Raw genomic sequence first — 19,366 nt, forward strand, 5'->3', positions numbered from 1 at the left:
AGAGGTAACAATTTGGAAGTTGAAGAATATGCTTAAGATTGCATTAATGGAGTGCAAACAGCTTACGAAGAGAAGGTAAATTACGCGGTAATAATGGCGATATTCCTAGCAGTAGTGGAGTAGTATCTTTTGTTGAGCATACCACCGTCACTGTTGAAACCACTATATGATACGTTATTTCTATTGTTCACATCAGTGTTTCAAAGCCATCAAATGAAAAAAAGTTTTCAAATCATTATATTTCAATCATGGTAACCATTGGAGACAAGAATCAAAAGTACAGCCTAAGTTAAGGAGTGCAATTCAATTTACATGACCATGGCGTACCAAATTCCAAAAGACAAGACTAAACCAGATTTGTTGTCCTGTAATCTATCTCGGTTGAAGTATGCTTGAATAACTTCATCAAAATGAGCTTATCAATATTACAATGAGTATTTGTATCTCTCAGTGTTACACCTCTGGAGATTAGTAATTCTCATGGAAACAAAGAACACTTTAAAAGAGAGTACAAACAAAATTCGAGAATTTCAATAGTTTAGACTGAACCCACTAGACTATTAGACTGTAGTTTTTGTATTCTCACCCTTATTACTTGAATTGTTTGACTTGTCTTGTTTTCGATTTTCACCTTCAAACTCTTTGTATCCCTTTGTATAATCTTTCAAATCTATCATTTGATACTTTGAATTAGTTAAGTTTGGATTTTGTAATATCCTTATATCTTATTTATATCTTATTTGTGTGTTATAAGTTTGAATTTGCAATTTTTATATTTGTTTTTGCTTCTAATATATTTAAGAAACTAATATAAAAATGTTGCAATTTGCAACATGAGTTAGTAAAATAAATTAAAATATAGTCAGATTTTTTTTTTAATCCCCAATAACATGTGATACTAAAAACAAAGTACCTGACATTTATAATTTAGAAATATTCATAATATATCACTCCTAATAAAATCTAATTTTAAATCTGATTTTCTAAAAACATGTTAATATAATTTTTTTTATATATAATATCACTTTGATTGTCCTTCATCTAACATGTAGATGAATAAAACTATAAATGCTCAAGGAGTATATATTATACTACTATAATTTTTACTAATAATATTAGTCATCTAAATTATAAATAAAATATATCATTTAAATCACAAATAACACGTATATCAATTTTGTTAAACAATTAACCAGTCTTATCATCGTGGACAAAATATTGTTACAATGTATGGGTATAAAATATTGTTAAAACAATTAAGATATAAATAAATCATTCAGTTATTTGTTATTATCAAAACATAAATTTTACATATATTATTTTATCATGAGACTGTATAATGGATAATAGAGAATCTAGTGTCTCAACAAATCATTTAGTCAAATAGTTCAATATCTCAGCAACTCTAACATGTGATGTCGCGAACTTTGATAACACTCATATTACCTTCCTATAATTTTCACGGGGATTGTGGCACTGTGTTTGTTTGGCATGGTTTTCATTGGTATCCTTTGGTGATATTAATGTTTGAACCATTACATATTGTAACTGCTGTCGTTTAAAATCATAATAGAAAAAACATTCTTGCATATGGTATTTCCTTTCATTATTATTCCAACTTTAACTGTAATTGTCTAGTCTCAATTTTCATTGATATTGGTTTTTATTTGTCTTCTTATTAGTACATGTTTACTCAACTCTTATTCAATTAAAAATCTGGCATTCTAATATACAAATATAACTCATTAGTTTAAACACATTTCAGTTACATTTAATGGTTTAAAAAAATTTAATATTCTATAAATGATGCAGACCATTAATCTTGATATTCATTAGACATCAAATGAAGTCGAGATTCATTATATTTTAAATTTATGAGTTATAAATGATGAATATGATTCATGAACCAAAGAGAAACTGTTACCACAAAACCTGGACAATAGCGAGCTGATCCATACTTTACACCCATCTTACATTTAAGACTTTTTCTTTTTTCTATCTCTCCTTGTTCCATAGTCATTGGAGTGTGGGAAAGAACAACACGAATATACAAATCTAATGAAGATCTAGCGTTATACATCATACAACAAAGACTTGTCAATTGAAATACATAACAAAGGGATCATCAACATGGGAAAACAAAGAATAAATAAAAATCACAATATACAGGGTCAAAAATCATTCCTTTCCTCATTCTAGGATGCCAAAATCCAAAGAAACAGATTAATTGCTTCTAAATAATAAATCAAATGAATGACCAATTGTTGATAGCTTGAATGAACGGAAAACTTTCCAAGATGTAGCCATCTGGGAGTCTGCAGTATTACTTCTCCTCACTTTGTCTATGGCAGGATCATGACTTATAACAGATCCAGAAGGTTTTGAATCAAATATGGTAGAGGCTGTGGAAGTTTCGGTGGCTCCAAATGAAACAGCTCCTTTATTTGATGCATCCAGTGGATATCCAACAGCTCCATCCTGATGAGGAGGTGGGAATTTCTCACTCTTACTTTTTGCATTTGCATGGGTCACAACTCTCCACCTCTGAAAAAAGACACATGTAAATTGTAATGTTGCTCAAGCAAATAAGAAAAAGCTGAAGTGGAAAGCTTGGTAACCATAAAATGGACACAAAATTCATCAGAGAGCTATACATTAAAGAGACAATACATCACAAAAAATGTTTTTTGAAGCCAAGCTGCATAATACCAGAGAATCCAAGGCAAAAAAATGGTGCTAAAGAATGTAGGTCTCAGGTTCCGGAGAGTTTTATAGTTTATAGATTTTTTTATCATGAATATTGGTGCAAGTGTATAGAGTAAAATGGATGCTCAGACTTAGAATATACATTAAAAATGTGTGAATGAACTAGGGTGTGTAAAGGAACAGAAAATTAAACTTAACAACAGCATAACTAAAGTGATTCTCGAGTAAATATGGAGAAAAAAAAATCTAACAGAAACATCTGATCTGGCATACATCTAAGTTTGCTTGGATCTCTGCATTGGCTTCCGGGGCTGGAATGGCCAAACTACGCTCGCGTACTCTAACCCTTTTGGCACCATCAACTGCATTGGTTTTTCCACTTAGAGCCTTTTGCCTGAAAATGGTAAAAAATACAAGTTTTAATAGCACCAAGACAAAAGCATCTACAAGTTACCAAAGGCAATACTGAATAATATAACCTTCTTGCTTCTTCATCTCTCAGTTTTATATCCAATTCTTTGGTAGGAGGATACTTTGGCAAACTAGATGGTTCACAAGTATAGGGCTCAGTGGTAAAGAACTGCAAATAGAAAATAGTTGTGAATTAATACATTACATCTCAAATATATAACACTAATCCACAGTAATCACTCACCTCACTATTTAGAGCAGAGGAGGTAGTGCCACGATCATTAGGATCTATTGCAAGAAGAGTTTCAATCAGAGGTAACGAAGAAGAAGGGAGATCCTTGAATGTTTCTAAAATGTTTCTTTTATAAGGTTGCTGTGGCTTAAAGAGTGTAGCATTTGGCAATCTATATTTCTTCCAATATTCCTCAGATGGAGAGCCACATAACTTAAATATTTTGTGCAGCTGCTCAACCTAGGTCCAAGCAATTAAAATATCAGCCACTCTTCCAGAAAATATGCATTGCAAGATATAAAATACAGAAATATTAAAACATAAATTTGATATTATATGAACTTCCTAAAGCTTGGTAAAGGTGCAGTGTATTCAAATGCTTAAACATTCTCGTATAAAACTGGCTTGTAAGGTGATGATTGCCCACTCATCAAATTGATAAAAAGTGAATTTTAAGTCTAACTCATCTCATTCTCACAAAACCAATTTATAAGATGAGGATTGTCCACTTATATACTCTAAATTGAACTTATTTTTTTGTCTAAGTGGGATCTCCAACATTTTAAGTTGCTTCTCTTTATTTTCTGAGTGCAATCTGGTTTCTGCCTTTAGGCCTATAAACCATATCTGGTCAGCGGTCCATCATGATAAAAGGTGAGTGCCATTGATCAAAAGAAAAAGTAATCATGTTGATGAAACAGTCCATCCTTAGCCCCCCACTTCACCAACTTGGTTGGTGACTAAAAGCAACTTAACAGTAAAATGGGGGAAAAAAGGAATTCTGCCCACATGTAAGGACTCACAAGTAATTTCAGGTATGGAAAAATTATGAACAAGCAAGGTGATGCATCAATCAAGTCAGTGCCTGACGTAAATGAGAACAGATAAGATGTCATTGCAGTCATTATTAGTCTTTAACATTTGATACAAACTTTTGGACAAAAAAATATGAAGAAAAACAAAATTCTTCTTAAGCTAATGGTATTTAATAACAAGTTAAAAAAATAAAAGTTTAGAGAACTTCTATGAAAAACTTCTATAAATTAGCTTATGCACAAAAAGCCATTTGTTCTTTTTGTTATTTTTCTCACCTAGGAATGTTTATGGATAAGTTTATCTAAAGAGTTCAAAGTCACTCACGCAACAACACAAAGAACAAACCTCTGTTCGGCCAGGCATGATTGGCTTTCCAGCAAGCAGCTCTGCCAAAATGCAGCCAGCACTCCAAAGGTCGACACCCACGCCATATGATGTAGCCCCTAAAAGAAGCTCAGGAGGACGGTACCAAAGGGTCACAACTCTACTGGTCATAGGATGTTTTTGTTTAGGATCATAGAAAGTTGCCAATCCAAAATCTGCAATTTTAAGTATTCCTTCGTTGTCAATGAGCAGATTGGAACCCTTAATATCACGGTGCAGAACACCTCTGCTGTGGCAATGCTCAAGGCCAGATAGCAATTGCTTCATATAACATTTGATCTGTCATATAAAACATACTGAGAAACAATCAGCCTATCAGTACAACTTTTCCTTACATTTTTCAATATGAAATATTAGTCCTCCCTTCTGTTCTTACTTTCAAAAGGCACTACTGTTTCACATAACTTCACCATGAAACCAAGCAATAAAACTGTATCATTTAACATTCTTCTTGCAACATTACAAAATGTAAGATCATCACCATCCAAATGGATAAAGTATTACATGGTCTCAGACCACCATGTAGTCATATTCCTGCTCAGGCTTGGTATGTAGCCCAGTCTTTCAATTTACAGAAAAGAGTTAATAAAACTCGATAATGTGTCATGTCAAAATGGAATGGAGATTATGGCAGTCGGGGACCATATAATAATTTTTACCTCCCTATATGATATGCAAACTAGGGACAAATGATAATGTAAAATATATATACACATACATACATTTTTTTAAACTATAACATTGATACGTACATACTTTGGTTATAAACAACCAAAGGAATTCTTTAGGGATTAGATGGAATTTGAACATAAAAGTAAACATATTCCACCTTATTTTAAAAAAATTCCCTACAGAATTCCCATCATTTAAAAACCAAAGCACTTCAATGCATGATACTTTGAATTCATTTAAAAATTGAACACCACTCTCAAAATTCTCCTTCCAAACAAGCATAAAGCAAAGAAAGTTCTTTCCTTCGGTATACTTGCATGGATAAAGCAAAACTTCCGAATCAAGTGCCGAACTCATTTTATGGAGTGATGTGACACGGGAAACTTCAGAGCAAGAATCATACAAAATCAAAAGTAATGAACACGCTCGGGACAGTGAATGTAAGGGACCCAACAAGAGCTTGTCTTGAAAGCTTAATGAGCAATAAACGATCCAGTAAACAAAAGAGCTTCGAGTTTTATAACAATACAACAAAATGGCGACGAAAGATGGAAAAGAAAAATTTGGAAAAATGAGCATAAAATAGTGGTACCTGTGGCTCAGAGAATTTGAAACCCACACCAGCTGCAAGACCAGCAAGATCATGTTCCATGTACTCAAATACCAAGTAAAGACTGGATGATATTCTTGAAGTAACCAACCCCTCAAGCTTCACAACATTGGGGTGATCAAGCCTCCTCAAAACAAGAATCTCTCTTGCCATGAACTTCACACTCTCTACCTCCAAATTGTCAAATCTAACCTTCTTCAAAGCCACTATTTTCCCAGTTACAAGGTCCCTTGCTTTATACACATTGCTATAAGTCCCTTGCCCAATCTGAACCACACCCAAAACCAAACAACACAAACATCAACAATAAAACCTTTTTTCCACTACACGAGTCAGCTACATAAACCACGTAGCGTCATTCAGCTCGACTTAAGAAACTATCTAAAAGAAGAACAAAAACAACACAAACAATCATTTAAGAAAACTTTTATTATTATTATTATTATTATTATTATTATTATTATTATTATTATTATTATTATTATTATTATTATTTATTTATTTATTTTTTGGAAACTGGAGTTAAACTTCGAAGTTCAAACTTGAAAACACTTACCTTAGCAAGCTTCTCGAACGTGTTGGCACGGCGAGGAGTCCAGTCTCCAAGTGCGTCGCCGGCGACGACCACCAGCCACGGCGGCCACCCTTGGTGGCTCGTGATGAATGACTCAAGTCGAGGTCTCCGGCGCTCCGGCGCCAGAGCCTCCTGCTTCTCCTGAATCTTAACGGCATTATTTCCGCCGCCGGCAGTGGCGGTTTTATGCCGTCGACAGTCGACAGAATCCGCCGGCTTCCGAAGGGCGCAACCCATCTGTCAGAGGTGGTGGCGGCTGTGGGTGGCGGTGGCAGGGTGTGGAAGACGCATGGAGGTGCCGTCAGCCGTGAGGGAGGTGATTGCCGGCGAATGAGTGATGATTCAAAGGTTTGTTTGTTGTTTAAGAATAAAAATGATTTTTGAGGTAAGGAGTTTGAGGATGTCACAAATTCGCAATGTAGCTCTTTTTTTTTACATCAATTCGCATGCCACTCTATTATTATTACTGTACTTCACACACTATCTAGTACTAATAACTGTTCCAACAAAACACTGCATACTTAATGACATCATCATTTTATCGTTGAAATTCCAAAGTCTCATCTCTGTAGAACTTTTTATTATAAATTATTAAAAACAACACTCATCTATACACACTGAGATATTATATTCAAATTTATTTATACATTTTAATCATATAAAAACATAAATGTTAATATATTTTGTTTTTTTCAAAGAGGGTAAATTAATTTTTATTAGAATAAAATGATTATTTATCTCTAAAAGAATTGAAATGTGCAGTTGAAAGAAAAGAGAGATTGTGAAGGAAAGGTGGAAAGCAAAACGACGCAGCATAGCATGATGGCATGGCATGGCATGATGAGGACGTAGATTTTGTGAGGAAAAGGTTAAGTGCTTTTCTTGGGTTCTGAAGGTCAATTATTGGTTAATGTTTGCATGTAGTGAATAAGAACTAAACTGCTACTTACACAAAGTTTATTAATTAAATTCTGTTCTTACATTAAATGCAGATTTAAGCTATATATACCTGAAATTAACTCATCTACTTCCCACTCCACCTACCACCACTACCATAATAATCTCCATTTATTCATTCAGAGTGTCTATGGTGAGTTTAGAAGGAAAAACAATACTTTTAGAGAGAATTTAAAATATTTTATAAAAATATATTTTTGAATAATTTTTTAGAAATTTATTGAAATAATTTATTTATTTATTTAAAATTAGAATGTTTTAATTTCATTCATTTTGTTTATGCATGTGACATATTTTGATGTGTGCTTTAGAACTAACATAAAAATTAGATTTTTTATGACAATTGTAAAAAAAATAAAAATTCCTGTGTGATATACGTGGATTTAAAACTTACATGAGTCCATTTTAATACATAAGGAGGCGATTCCCTGTCTAACAAAATAAGCTATTTTCTTCCCAAAACAGTTTCTGAACTCTATAATGAGTTAGTAGGTAAAAAGGTATGCAAAATAGGTTTTATAAAAAAACTTAAATTGAACTTTATTATAACCATACAAAAATATGATTAAAATATACATGGAAACTTCGAGTTTATCAACTCAATAATGAATTAAATATTGAGAAGATTTTATTTGATGATTGGATGATATGTATAAATTATCTTATTTTGAATAGGACTTATCATCAAGTATTGATTAATTTATTTCCAAAATTTATAGAGGAACAATTGCTGCTGAGACTATTTCAGTTTTTTTTTATAATATATTTTAGATATTAGATTCACTTATCTTATTTAGTCTCATTACTACTTTAAGGTCCACAAAATAAAGCGGGTCGGGTTTCTCGGTCTGCCCTTACCTTACTTAGGTAAAGTGGATTAATTTTTTTAATCTTTCAGTTTGTTTGTTTTTTTAATTTTGAATTTTTTTAAAAGATCTCATATTTTTTAAATTAAGATCGTGATCAATATTTTATATACATATAATTTTATTTATATTAATTTTTTATAAATAGTTTAATTCATTAAAATATTGTTGATATTTATTTTATTTTGTTATGTATTAGTTTTTTATTAAAATATTAAAGTTAGATTAAATTTTATTATTCATTCTTATATTTTTATTATCTAAAAAATAATACTAATGACTACAATCAAATAAATAGATTCAAAATAAAAAATAAAAAAAAATTAAAAAATTAGCAGGTTTCACTAATATTTTTGGACAAGACAAATTACTAATTTCAGTATGTATTTCCTTAACAATTAGTGATGAATCGGAGAAAAACGGATTTGGCGGACCCGTTTTTCCACCCCTACACATATTATCCACAAATTTTAACAAAAAATAAATCAAACATAAAAATTAAAATAAATAACAAATTAATTTCTTTTCCAAGAATATCATAATTATATATTGTTATTGTATATGAGATAGACTTCATGATCACAAAGACCTTATTTAGTTGTTGGATGTATGTCCTTGATTGAAGATGTGACCTCTTTGGGGTTGATGTAACTGTATTTGTTGGGTTTCTATATCTTGTATTGAGATTTTATCTTGATCTGTAGTGCAATGTTTGTTGGATCCTTAGTTGGTAGGGTGCTAGAAAATTTGTTTTTAGAGTTTTGTATAAGGGTTAAAATACCCTGAAGTATCTCATTTTATTTTATTTATTTTTTGTTGATAAAAAAAATATGAGATAGATTTTTCTTCCAGTGAAACAAGTTATATCTTCATCGTCAATTTTTTCCTTCCTTTAGATTTCTTTATTACTACTTTGGCATCAACTCTTGGTTGAAACATTACACGTTTAAATAAGTATTTTGTATATATGTACAATAAATATTATAATAATAAAATATATTTATTTTGATTGTTGTGCATGTATATATTATATGTACAGAATTTGATATTATGCAAAGGGACAACATTGTGACAGAGGAAAGCAAATTCAATTAGCAATGGTGAGAGAGAATAGTCGAACGTGGGTGTGGCCCTGTGGAAAACAACTTTTAGTTCAAACAAAGAAAATTTATTGACGTGATTGAAAAGGAATTGGCCTATATGTATCCACTATACTCATGAAAAAGCACAATATATATTATTAATCAAATATTTATCATTTCATACATAATTATTTCTACTTAAAAGTCTAACATTACAATCATCATCACCATTGATTTATCATGCATCACTTGGCTCACCTTAGATCTTCCAAGAGATATTGATGTAATATGCAACCATATCTTTTTCACTATGTCTCAGATTTATCACATATTTTTATATGAATTTCGTAAATAAAATTAATTTAAATATTTCATTTTTATATGTGTAGATTGTATAACAACAAAAGAAAGAGAAATATCATCACTGGTCAATACAACAACAAATATGGAAGAAAAGAAAACTCATAACAATGATATTTTATATGACGTTTAGGACTTTCCAAACCAATAGTTTGAGCGTGTCAAATTTTAAGGAACATATTTTAGAAAACTTTAATGTAAAGTTTTTAACAAAACGCAAAAGTCGTAATCTATTTTTAGGCAAATTTACATCTAATAATACATTTAATTTACGATAATCAATCAAATATACAAGGAATACAAAATTAAAAAAGATCATCACCCTCAAAATCAAATTTACATGCCCCCACTTGATGATTATATTGAGATATGGAAGAATTGTCATATGATAAATGCAATAAATTATGGGCTTATTATGTTTTGCTGGGTGGAAGCAAGGAGAAAGCCAAAGATCTTGCAGAAAGCTTGAAGAAACTACCCACAACATCAAGATCTATTTATTTTTTTTCATTTGAAGAAGCTTTTTGAGCAAGAGAGAGTGTTTGTCTGGTATACTGAGGCAAGCTTGGCATCATTGCCCAGGTCTGAATTAGAGATGGTACTGAAGTCACGCAAGAGGATCTAAGGAATATTTTCATTGGCAAGGGGTTGCTGAAACTTACTCTCAGTTTTCTTGCTTGTTCTAACCTCAAAATGGAAGCACAGAAGAAGAGACATGAATCTGTCCAAGGTCTTATTCACCATACTGTCCATGAGACGATTCAACCTGTCATTATTTGCTACAGTTTATTCTCAAAATCAGAGAGCTTCAATACTAAGAAAGTAAACAGAGTAATTCGTAGGGAAAGGAAGAATTCAAAGTTTTTAACCCAGAAGATAGACTGGTGTAGTGGAAGTGTAAGCATGATAAAATATGCCACATATTTCTCAGAACCAATCTCTATCAGTGCATTGCTTCAGAATGTTGACCATGTTCTTGCACTCTCCGAAGAGGTCCTTTGAAGTCTTATTTAATAATCAATACACTGTTACAAGTTTGCTTCCTTACCTGTGGAACTTAGCAGTTGTATGATATTGGTAGTCCTCAAAGTAAAATTATAAGAAGTCTATTAATTTGTTAACTTTAGGATAAGTCATTGGGATTCTCCCATGGGATTCAGAAATGTGATTTTGATTTTCATGCAGACAAATTTTCCTTTTTTGTTTTACCCTCCTTTTTACCGTAGTTTAAAAATTATTCTAAGTTGAGGGGAATGGAGAAAAGGACTAATGAAAATATATTGTATAAACATAGGAAAATAATCTACATCAACGCTACCAGAAATGCATGAAGCATTTTACATGAGAAGACAGATATGGTCTGCATCTGATTGATGGAATCATAAGAAGGGAATTCAGAAGGAGCTAAAAACGTAAGTAGGCCAACAAAGAGGCACAGACAATGACCAAATAAAAAAGAAGAAAGTGTAAGTTATCTTTCATTCTTTCTAACAACTATTGTGTTGATGATTTTGTTGCTTTTGTAGTAGTAACAAGGGTTTTGTCATCACCAGTACAGACACACATTGGTTGATAGCACGACCTAACCTTGATTAGAGTCCTCACAGCACCAAATCTCTTCTTACTTCCTTTTCTCTTTGGAATTGATGCTGATTCCCGAAATACCTTACAAAAACATCAAACATAAAGCATAATCACTAAAAGTGTTTTATTGTTGTCTTCATTTGTCTCAATTGGTAGATGGAAGATTTTGGGTATCTAGAATATAAACCAGGTTCAGGCAACTTTAGACATGTTGTTTCTTTTTGTTCTGAGTGGTTCACACAACAAATTTAAGCACAAAAGAAAAGAGTAAATGAAGTGAATTGAAATGGTGAAATACTGAGAGCAACTTACCTGGTTTGAATTTGTTGATGTAAATGTTTCAACACTATTTAAACTGAGCGTTTTTTGGTGCATCTTACAACCTGCATCATTTGTCAAGATTTTCAGATGAAAAGTGAAGGTGCTTTTACCAGATAATGCTATGAATTCTTTTAGTACTCACATTCACCATCCTTCTTTTTCTCGGGATCAATGCAATAAATTCTGAAACTAGGTGATCCAGGACGTATTAACCTTCCAACTTCATCATCACTATCATCATCATTCTCGTCACCTTTTGCACCCATTTCTTGATCTTTTTCTTTCCTGGGCTCTCCCTCTAGCTTTGCACTCTTGTCCTCCTCTGTTTTCATCTCTGCCTCAACCATCTTAACATCATGATTCCATTTATCTTGGTTGGGATCCACGTCTCTGTTCTGCTCCGTATTATCTTTGTTGGGGTGATTCTCCTCCATAACTTTACCTTCAGAGTTGGGCATTGGAGCCACTCTGGACAGTTTCTCTGCGGCTGTTACCTGTGCCACCATTTCCTCTTTGGGTTTCTGAATCTCTTGTGAAGAAGAAACCTTTTGTCCCGATTCATTTTCAGGCGAAGATTGAGATTTGCCATCCTCTTCATCAGCACACTTCAATAGCTTCTTCTTGGAAAGGGTGCTTTCTGCATTTTTATGTTTTTTTAACTCATCAAATTTGGCAACAATTCTTGGGAGGGTTTTCGCAGGTAAGGCGTCTCCTTCGGCTGCATTTGGCTTTGAATTGCGTAACCCCATTGCAGGAAAAAAAAATAATGTTTTGATTGAAATTAAAGAAGAGGCAGGTGGTGGAAAATGATATGGTTGAGAGGAAGAAGATATAAAGGTGGAGGAAAATGGAGAATTTTTTAGGGTTTTTTGGTGTTTTGGAGTTAAAATAACCATATGGAACATAAACAGTCTGGTTTTACAGTTAATGGCTGTCAATATTCGAAAAAAAGACATTTGACTTGTATTGAATTTCACACGAACGAACAAAGAATCTTAAATTTGCAATTTTAGAAACTAACTCAACTAACTTGTTCTCTTGGTGTGTTGTAACTCTTTTTCCTTGTTGGAATTAGAAACCGTTAGGATAAACGATTAACTTCACATGTTGGCATGATGGCTTCTTCTTCCTGCACCCCCATAATTCTGTAAATCCCAAAACTGACCTTCACCTTGTTTCGAAAGTAACTTGTTGATTTTCAGATTGCTGAATCCGGAAGTCTAATTTTTGTTACGAATTGATAGATTTGGAAGATTACCGGATTCATCAATCTGGAATATTTATGGATTTTCCAATCTGGAATGCAAAAAAATAAATGCGGATTTCCCATTCCGTAAAATTATCGAATTGCATTGTCCGGAAGAAGAAAGAGTAGTGTGAATTTTATGTGTATTTTGGGGTTTTTAAAAAATAGTAGGGATATTATTGTCTTTGCATTACATTGTGGGGGTGCAGGAAGAAAAATGTAGGGGTGCAGAAAGAAACTCCCTGGCATGATTAGGGTGGCAAAGCTGGCCGACCCATCCCGCATAGGTCCACAAAATGCGCGTTGGGTTGACCCATCCCTCATACTGCGGGCTGATTTTCATGATATGTCTGCATGTGAGTTGGTCTGTAGGCTTGCGGGTCAACTTGTTTTTTTTTTAACCTAAAAGAAAAAACAATTGAGTGTTGCATAAATAACTAAAAGAAAAAAGAGATTGTAAAATTAATGATTTATTATATTCTTTTTAAAAGTTTATTGTCTAATCCTTGGAAATCAATGTTCATGAAACCAAGCTTAGAACAAATACAACAAAGGATTCAGGATATAAAATTTATGTATATGTCTATACCAGTTAATTAATAGAGAAAATGAAAGTTTTTTTTTTAACAACGAGATTGATTACTGTGTTTCATGCGCTCACAAAATATAAAAATTAATTGTATGTCTTGTTAAATCATTGTCACAATATAAAGGGATGATCACTTAAAAGGAATCGTCAAATTTTGTAAAAAATAGTTTAATCACACTAGATTTAATTAGAACCCTTAGTGTTGTAATGTAATGAATCACTATAGAATAAATTTTAATAAAAATTGATCAACAGGGAAAGTTATATTCTAACTAGTCAAGTCAATTATTATTACTTATTTTTTTGTGGGCTAGCGGGTCAGCTCACCTCGCTCCGATGTTGGCCCGCACAGGTCGCGGGTTATGCCAGACGGACTAATGCGGGTCAGCGGGTTGAAAACATCAACCCGCCCCATATTTTTTACCGCGGACCGACCCGCATGGTCCGTTCTACTTTGTCACTCCTAAGTTTTGATAGAATAAAAAATATGTTAATTTTCATCATTTCTCAAATGATCAAAATGTCATTTATCAATATGAAATAAAAAAAGGTTTATAAGATGATCGTAATAAAAATATAACTAGAGTGAAACTTGTATTTTATGATTGTATAAATTATGATATTTTTTAAATTTTACAACGTATACGATTTGATATTTTTTGAAAAAATACAGGGTGGCATTGTACCATTTTTCAAACAATTAAGAAAAATAAGCACGGGAATAAAAGATATCGAGAAATTTTATATTAAATTAAAAAAGTGTTAACGCAATTTACTCTATTTATTACTTTGTGTTGTTTCCATTTATAATAAAAAATTACAACTTATGCTTATTTTGTTTCGAAATATCTATGTCTACTGTATTAATTATTTTAGATTAAAATATTTTTAACTTTTTAATAAAAACTTTCGTGTTTCGTGTTAGATATTACTATACAATTTGATATCTTAGCTAGATAATGGACTCTTAAACGCGGTCCTAATTTGATCCAATAAGAAAAGTCCACCAAAAGTAATATAAATAGCACATATACAATGTTATGAGAACCGAATACCGAACGTCTTTGTTGACTTGAGCGTCGGAGTTTCTTCTGCTAGTACCTTCCGAGTCTGGAATACGAGAAGACTAAAAGCCGAATCTAAAAAAGAAGAGTAAAATATTTGCAAGGGAGCTAAAGAAAAGTACGACCTATCGGTAGAAGATAGAAAAATCCTCTCAATAGTTGTCTAATTTCAACTCATCATTAACAACTAAATTTTTTAATTTTTCTCAATCCTAATGAATTGGGGATGGATAAATGTTATACGTATAACAATTTATAACAAACCGGTAAAAATTTATGCATGTAGATTCAATTAATAACCAATAAATCACCAATTTGACATGACTATGTGCAACTATTTAAAGTTGATTCTCTCTCTCTATATATTAATTTAATTAAAAAAATATTATTTCTAGCCAACTAATCTAAAATTGTAATTGTTATGATATTGAAAATGAATGATTTTAATAATAATTATTTTAGAAAATTATATTTGAAATATCATTCAATTAATTGCAAAACTATTTAAACTAAAAAATTATTAAAATAGAATTCATACATTCCCGTAACTGAAATTCTGGCGAAACAACAATCCAGAAAAGCTTTATAGATGAAAAGGATCAAATAGATTCAGAGAACTTTAAAAAACAAATGTGTATAAAATATTAAATTTAAATAAACGAATAATGTCTATATTGATTCTTAATAAATTTTAATTATTGTTTCATGAAAATAAAGAGTCATAATGCTGTTAAAAAAAAGGTAAAGATAATACACAACTTTAATATTCTGATGAGCAAAAGGTCCACTAATAATTGAAAATAACAGCAGTGTGTAAGTAATTCTAATAATAAGAAGTTACTTTTGTGTATAATATTCTTTATGTATGAAGAGAAAAAGTTACATTTAAATTTCAAGGTTTAGTTATTGATGATGCATTTATTTTATAGACCTCAAATCTTTATTATTTTAACATTAAATGGTTTTTTTTATCTACTATTAGAAGTAATTAAAATAATTATCAACTAGAAAATGACAGTAAAAATAAAATAATCGTGGTAATGATTAGTTAATATTTAATTATACTTTCAAAATTTTATAAAGTTCAACCATTATTTTATTATCAATGTATATTATAAAATATAGTATTTTCATTTACAAAATTGTTACTTTCTCATTGTCTTTCATTTTCTTTTCATTTTAATATTCTCTTGGAAACCTCAAGAGAATCTTTAAAGGTTTAAAAAAGATAATTGACATCAAATTGTTGTAGATTATAGTAGTTGAAAAAATAATTTTATTTCAATAAAGTGTTATTGAAAAATTTATTATCATATATAAAAGAAATATCAAAACAACTTGAAATGATAAAGTGGTAGAATAATCACTTATAGATTAATTAGAAAGACTAATGGCTGTTCCGAATCTAATAAAAAAGAAAATAAAAATTATAAATAAAAATTATTTATCTTAAAAGAATTTGAACATTATTATGAAGTTGACTTTAAGTCTAACTCAACCTCATAAAACTGGCTCAATGGGGGTGAGGTTTGCACCACTTATATACTATGAATCATCTCTAGTCGATGTGAGATCTCCAACCAACATAATAAAAAAACTATATAAAATTGATATAAATATTTAAAAAGAAAATATCAATTAGTAATTTGAATAAACTTTAAAATATATGGTAGATTGTCAAGATATTACATATTCTTCTGAATAAAATATTTTTTAATATAAACTCAAATCCATTTGCGTCAGCATATGGTATCAAAATAACTTTTGATTGAGAATACTTTTCTTTTCTTTATATTAGGTTTAACAAAAATACACTATAATAAAATTATTAAGTATTTAAATTTAAAATCAATAATTTTGATAATTAATTAGATATTAATTTAGAAATTCATTTTATTAATAATACAAATTTATTTTAGATATTAATAATTTTTAATCTTTAAAATAAAATTATTAAATATTTAGTCGAAAACTAAAATTTTGATAATTAATTAAATATTAATTTAAAAATAATTTTATTAATAATAAAAATTGTTTTAGATATATTTATAATTTTATTACTTTTTAATACTATTTAATTTAATTAATAAAGTGATTAATTATTTATAATTTTTAAAGTTAACTTTTATTTAATGATTTTGTTGTATTATCGTATTGAAATTTTTACCACCCCATTAACTATGTCTAATTAAAACATAGAAAGAAGCCTATAAAAACACGCAAAATGGATTGGAAACACGCAATGAGAAAAGCATTACAAAGGGTAATTAATTAGTGGAGAAATTTGCAATTAAGTGGTGGTTGTAGTAACCCTAAAAGTAGGCATAGCCACCACTTGTTTCTTCATGATCCGATGCATTTGAAGAGACTTCCATAATGTTATTAGAACTTGAACACGATGAAGATGTAGAAGAATCGGTTTTTCCTAACATCATAAAATCAAACATTAATCTTGGTCCATTATGAACTCTTTGCTTCTCATCAACACCACTTTCTATACTTCTTTTCTTCATCGATAAGCGACACAAAACCCAATCTCCAATCTCGTTTACGTAGTTCTGCCAATATACAAACCCATTCATTATACAAATCACACACTCTACTTTTCACAATTTATGTGCTATGAAATCAAAAGTGAAGAAATGAACATAAATTCTCATAAAACTAAAAAGGAAAACTTACATGGGATGAGTTGCAAGCACCAGTTTCTGCATTAACAAGACGATATTCATGCAAGACCCAGTCAGTTCTGGAGCCTTTAGGAGATTTTCCTTCATAAAAAATCAATGTTTTTCTTATCCCCACAATGCCATTACAAGCATTTGAAGATGATGAAATTCTCTTGTCTGACCCTGTTGCCTTCCAATATCCACACTTTGTTGTTCTGTTCATGCGATTACCATTTCTATACTTTGCTTCCTTTGGACTGAAAAAATACCTCTCTTGCGGATCACAATTCCCTGAACACATGCATGCCATATTAATTATGCTGCAGAACAATCTTACTAAGCCATGCTGTTAAATTCATGCACAGTTTAAACCAACTTCTATAAATTTGATTACATGGTGTGTATATTAAGGAAATAATGGTTTTGCTGTTATTATTTGAAGAAATAAAAGGTAAAGATAGTTGTTATTATTACCTGGTAAATCCCAAGGATCATGCTTGCAGACATTGATCTCAGGGATGATAGAAGCAGGCAAGGGATATGAGAAGACCTTACACTTGAGGTATTGGAAAACAAGTTCTTCATCTGTTGGCTGAAAACGAAAACCAGGAGGCAATTTGCTCACTCCATTTTTAACAAAATTCAGCTTTTCCATTTGCTTTTGAAAGTTTGGAGTCTTAAATTGAAGAAGCAAAGAAAAGGAAGGAAAAGAAGTAGAGACTTTTGGAGGTGGAAATGAGGGTAGAAGCACTTGAATCAAATAACTTGGTTCATATTTATATATAGTAAGTATATGGATTCAGAATGAGAGAGAAAAAGTTGGTCTTTGGAAAAAGGGGACAATACTTAACAGACTAAGTTTGAGGTTTGACAGTTAATTATACATTTTTGCTTTCCTTTCCTACCAGGATCTTCAAAGATATTTTAATTACCACTTTACCCCACCTTTTATTGATAAAGTCACTTGTTTTTTTTTTCTTCTCTATTTACTGATGGGAAAACCCAACATTTACTTAACCTTTGTAAAACTTATTCAACTAAATATTAGAAGAAGAAGAGATTTATGATATCAATATTAAAATAAATAAAAAATAATTAATTATTATAATGATTAAATTAGATATTATTTTAAAAGTTAAAAAAATTATTGATGTGTTACCAAAATTTTAACTATCATTCATTTAAAAATTTGGTTTTAGTTTTTAAAGTCATTTAGAAACTTGGTTTTAGTTTCTAAAAATTAATAACTAAAATTTTAGTAGTTAATTGGATATTAATGTAAAAATTATTTATTAATAATAAAAAATAATTTAGATATTAATAAGTTTTTTAAAATTAATATATAATATAATTAATATATCAACTAATTATTTTTTATCTTTAAAAATATTTTTTATTTAATGATTTTTTTATAATATATAAATCTCTATATAATAATTAATAAGTGGTTTACTATCTAAATATGTGTAATTTACAATTTGAAATAGTGTTTAATAACTAAATTTGTTCGTCTAATGCTGTAAATCTGAATTATTAAATAAAAAATAATTTTAAAAACTATTATTATATTAATTAAATTAATATTATTTTATAAATTAAAAAATATTAATATATAAAGTCATTTTTATTATTAATGATATTTTTTTCCAACTCCACCCAGGATTATTGTATAGGAAAGTCTTGCATGTGACTGTTAGTTGCCTGAAACTTTATTTTGGTGTTGCAATTTTTCAAGAACCAAGAAATAATCCATTATATATCTTGACTTGCTTTTTTCTGTAAGAAAAAAGGTTTACTCAAAATTACCATATTTAAAGTTTTCCTAGTGGATTTGCCATGCCATACATATATAAATATATAAATATAGTAAGATGATAGAGGCTTTTGTCCTTCTTTTAATTATGAATTTAAATTATTGATGGATATGTGACTCAGACTCACTTTATGTATGCCACACTTTATGTCATACCCCAAGTCTTTTTAATTTTATAGTTTTCTTTAAGACGATTTAGTTCATTTTTCGTCTGTAAGAGATAAAGAAAAAAACAACATAGTTTTATGTGTATGTTTTCAGTAAAAAGCAAAATCACGATGAAGCATGGAAGTAGTCAACTGTGATATATACACTGAAACTTTGTTGTACCCCCTTAAGAAAAAGGAGTGCTACTTTCCTTCACCAAGAAGATGTTCTTGTAAATCAGATTTTGAAAGATTCACTCCCTC

At 30.5% G+C, this 19,366-nt stretch overlaps 3 protein-coding genes across 4 annotated transcripts; all 3 read right to left on the reverse strand.

Annotated features, from left to right (window-relative positions):
- Positions 1-1,970: 1,970 nt before the first annotated feature.
- On the reverse strand, positions 1,971-6,911 carry LOC137812582 (probable serine/threonine-protein kinase At1g54610). Its single transcript, XM_068614668.1, has 7 exons — positions 6,388-6,911; positions 5,814-6,098; positions 4,511-4,828; positions 3,362-3,589; positions 3,186-3,286; positions 2,980-3,100; positions 1,971-2,544 (listed from the first exon to the last, which is right to left on the reverse strand). Exons 1-7 carry the CDS (start codon positions 6,640-6,642, stop codon positions 2,224-2,226), a joined length of 1,629 nt encoding a protein of 542 aa, XP_068470769.1. The 5' UTR covers positions 6,643-6,911; the 3' UTR covers positions 1,971-2,223.
- Positions 6,912-9,915: 3,004 nt separating this feature from the next.
- On the reverse strand, positions 9,916-12,475 carry LOC137812583 (stress response protein NST1-like). 2 transcript variants are annotated; one of them, XR_011081268.1, is made up of 4 exons: positions 11,718-12,469; positions 11,567-11,637; positions 10,540-11,335; positions 9,916-10,436 (listed from the first exon to the last, which is right to left on the reverse strand). XR_011081268.1 is itself a non-coding variant. In XM_068614670.1 (4 exons), exons 1-4 carry the CDS (start codon positions 12,469-12,471, stop codon positions 10,404-10,406), a joined length of 936 nt encoding a protein of 311 aa, XP_068470771.1. In that variant the 5' UTR covers positions 12,472-12,475; the 3' UTR covers positions 9,916-10,403. The 2 variants fall into 2 exon arrangements, 1 of the variants encoding a protein (XP_068470771.1); XM_068614670.1 differs by having other exon boundaries at positions 11,258-11,335; positions 11,718-12,475.
- A 4,207-nt stretch (positions 12,476-16,682) lies between these two features.
- Positions 16,683-17,887, reverse strand: LOC137812584 (NAC domain-containing protein 83-like). The gene is made up of 3 exons (XM_068614671.1): positions 17,618-17,887; positions 17,157-17,434; positions 16,683-17,032 (listed from the first exon to the last, which is right to left on the reverse strand). The coding sequence occupies exons 1-3, from the start codon at positions 17,796-17,798 to the stop codon at positions 16,787-16,789; spliced, it is 705 nt and encodes a 234-aa protein (XP_068470772.1). The 5' UTR covers positions 17,799-17,887; the 3' UTR covers positions 16,683-16,786.
- Positions 17,888-19,366: the final 1,479 nt, after the last annotated feature.

This window comes from Phaseolus vulgaris, chromosome 2 (genome assembly GCF_000499845.2).
Source record: "Phaseolus vulgaris cultivar G19833 chromosome 2, P. vulgaris v2.0, whole genome shotgun sequence".
NCBI classification, from domain to species: Eukaryota; Viridiplantae; Streptophyta; class Magnoliopsida; order Fabales; family Fabaceae; genus Phaseolus; species Phaseolus vulgaris.

Bases quoted from the DNA above. Each gene is read 5' to 3' on its own strand.
- LOC137812582 (XM_068614668.1), bottom strand. From the start codon at position 6,642: ATGGGTTGCGCCCTTCGGAAGCCGGCGGATTCTGTCGACTGTCGACGG. The intron at 3,590-4,510 runs GTTTGTTCTTTG...GCTTGGACCTAG, and splicing joins TCATGCCTGGCCGAACAGAG to GTTGAGCAGCTGCACAAAAT. The intron at 3,287-3,361 runs GTGAGTGATTAC...TTCTATTTGCAG, and splicing joins CCTCTGCTCTAAATAGTGAG to TTCTTTACCACTGAGCCCTA.
- LOC137812583 (XM_068614670.1), bottom strand. From the start codon at position 12,471: ATGGTTATTTTAACTCCAAAACACCAAAAAACCCTAAAAAATTCTCCA. The intron at 11,638-11,717 runs GTGAGTACTAAA...CAAATGATGCAG, and splicing joins GAAAAAGAAGGATGGTGAAT to GTTGTAAGATGCACCAAAAA. The intron at 10,437-11,257 runs GTTAGGTCGTGC...AAATAATGACAG, and splicing joins CTGTGAGGACTCTAATCAAG to GTTGAATCGTCTCATGGACA.
- LOC137812584 (XM_068614671.1), bottom strand. From the start codon at position 17,798: ATGGAAAAGCTGAATTTTGTTAAAAATGGAGTGAGCAAATTGCCTCCT. The intron at 17,435-17,617 runs GTAATAATAACA...GCATGTGTTCAG, and splicing joins TGATCCTTGGGATTTACCAG to GGAATTGTGATCCGCAAGAG. The intron at 17,033-17,156 runs GTAAGTTTTCCT...GTATATTGGCAG, and splicing joins GTGCTTGCAACTCATCCCAT to AACTACGTAAACGAGATTGG.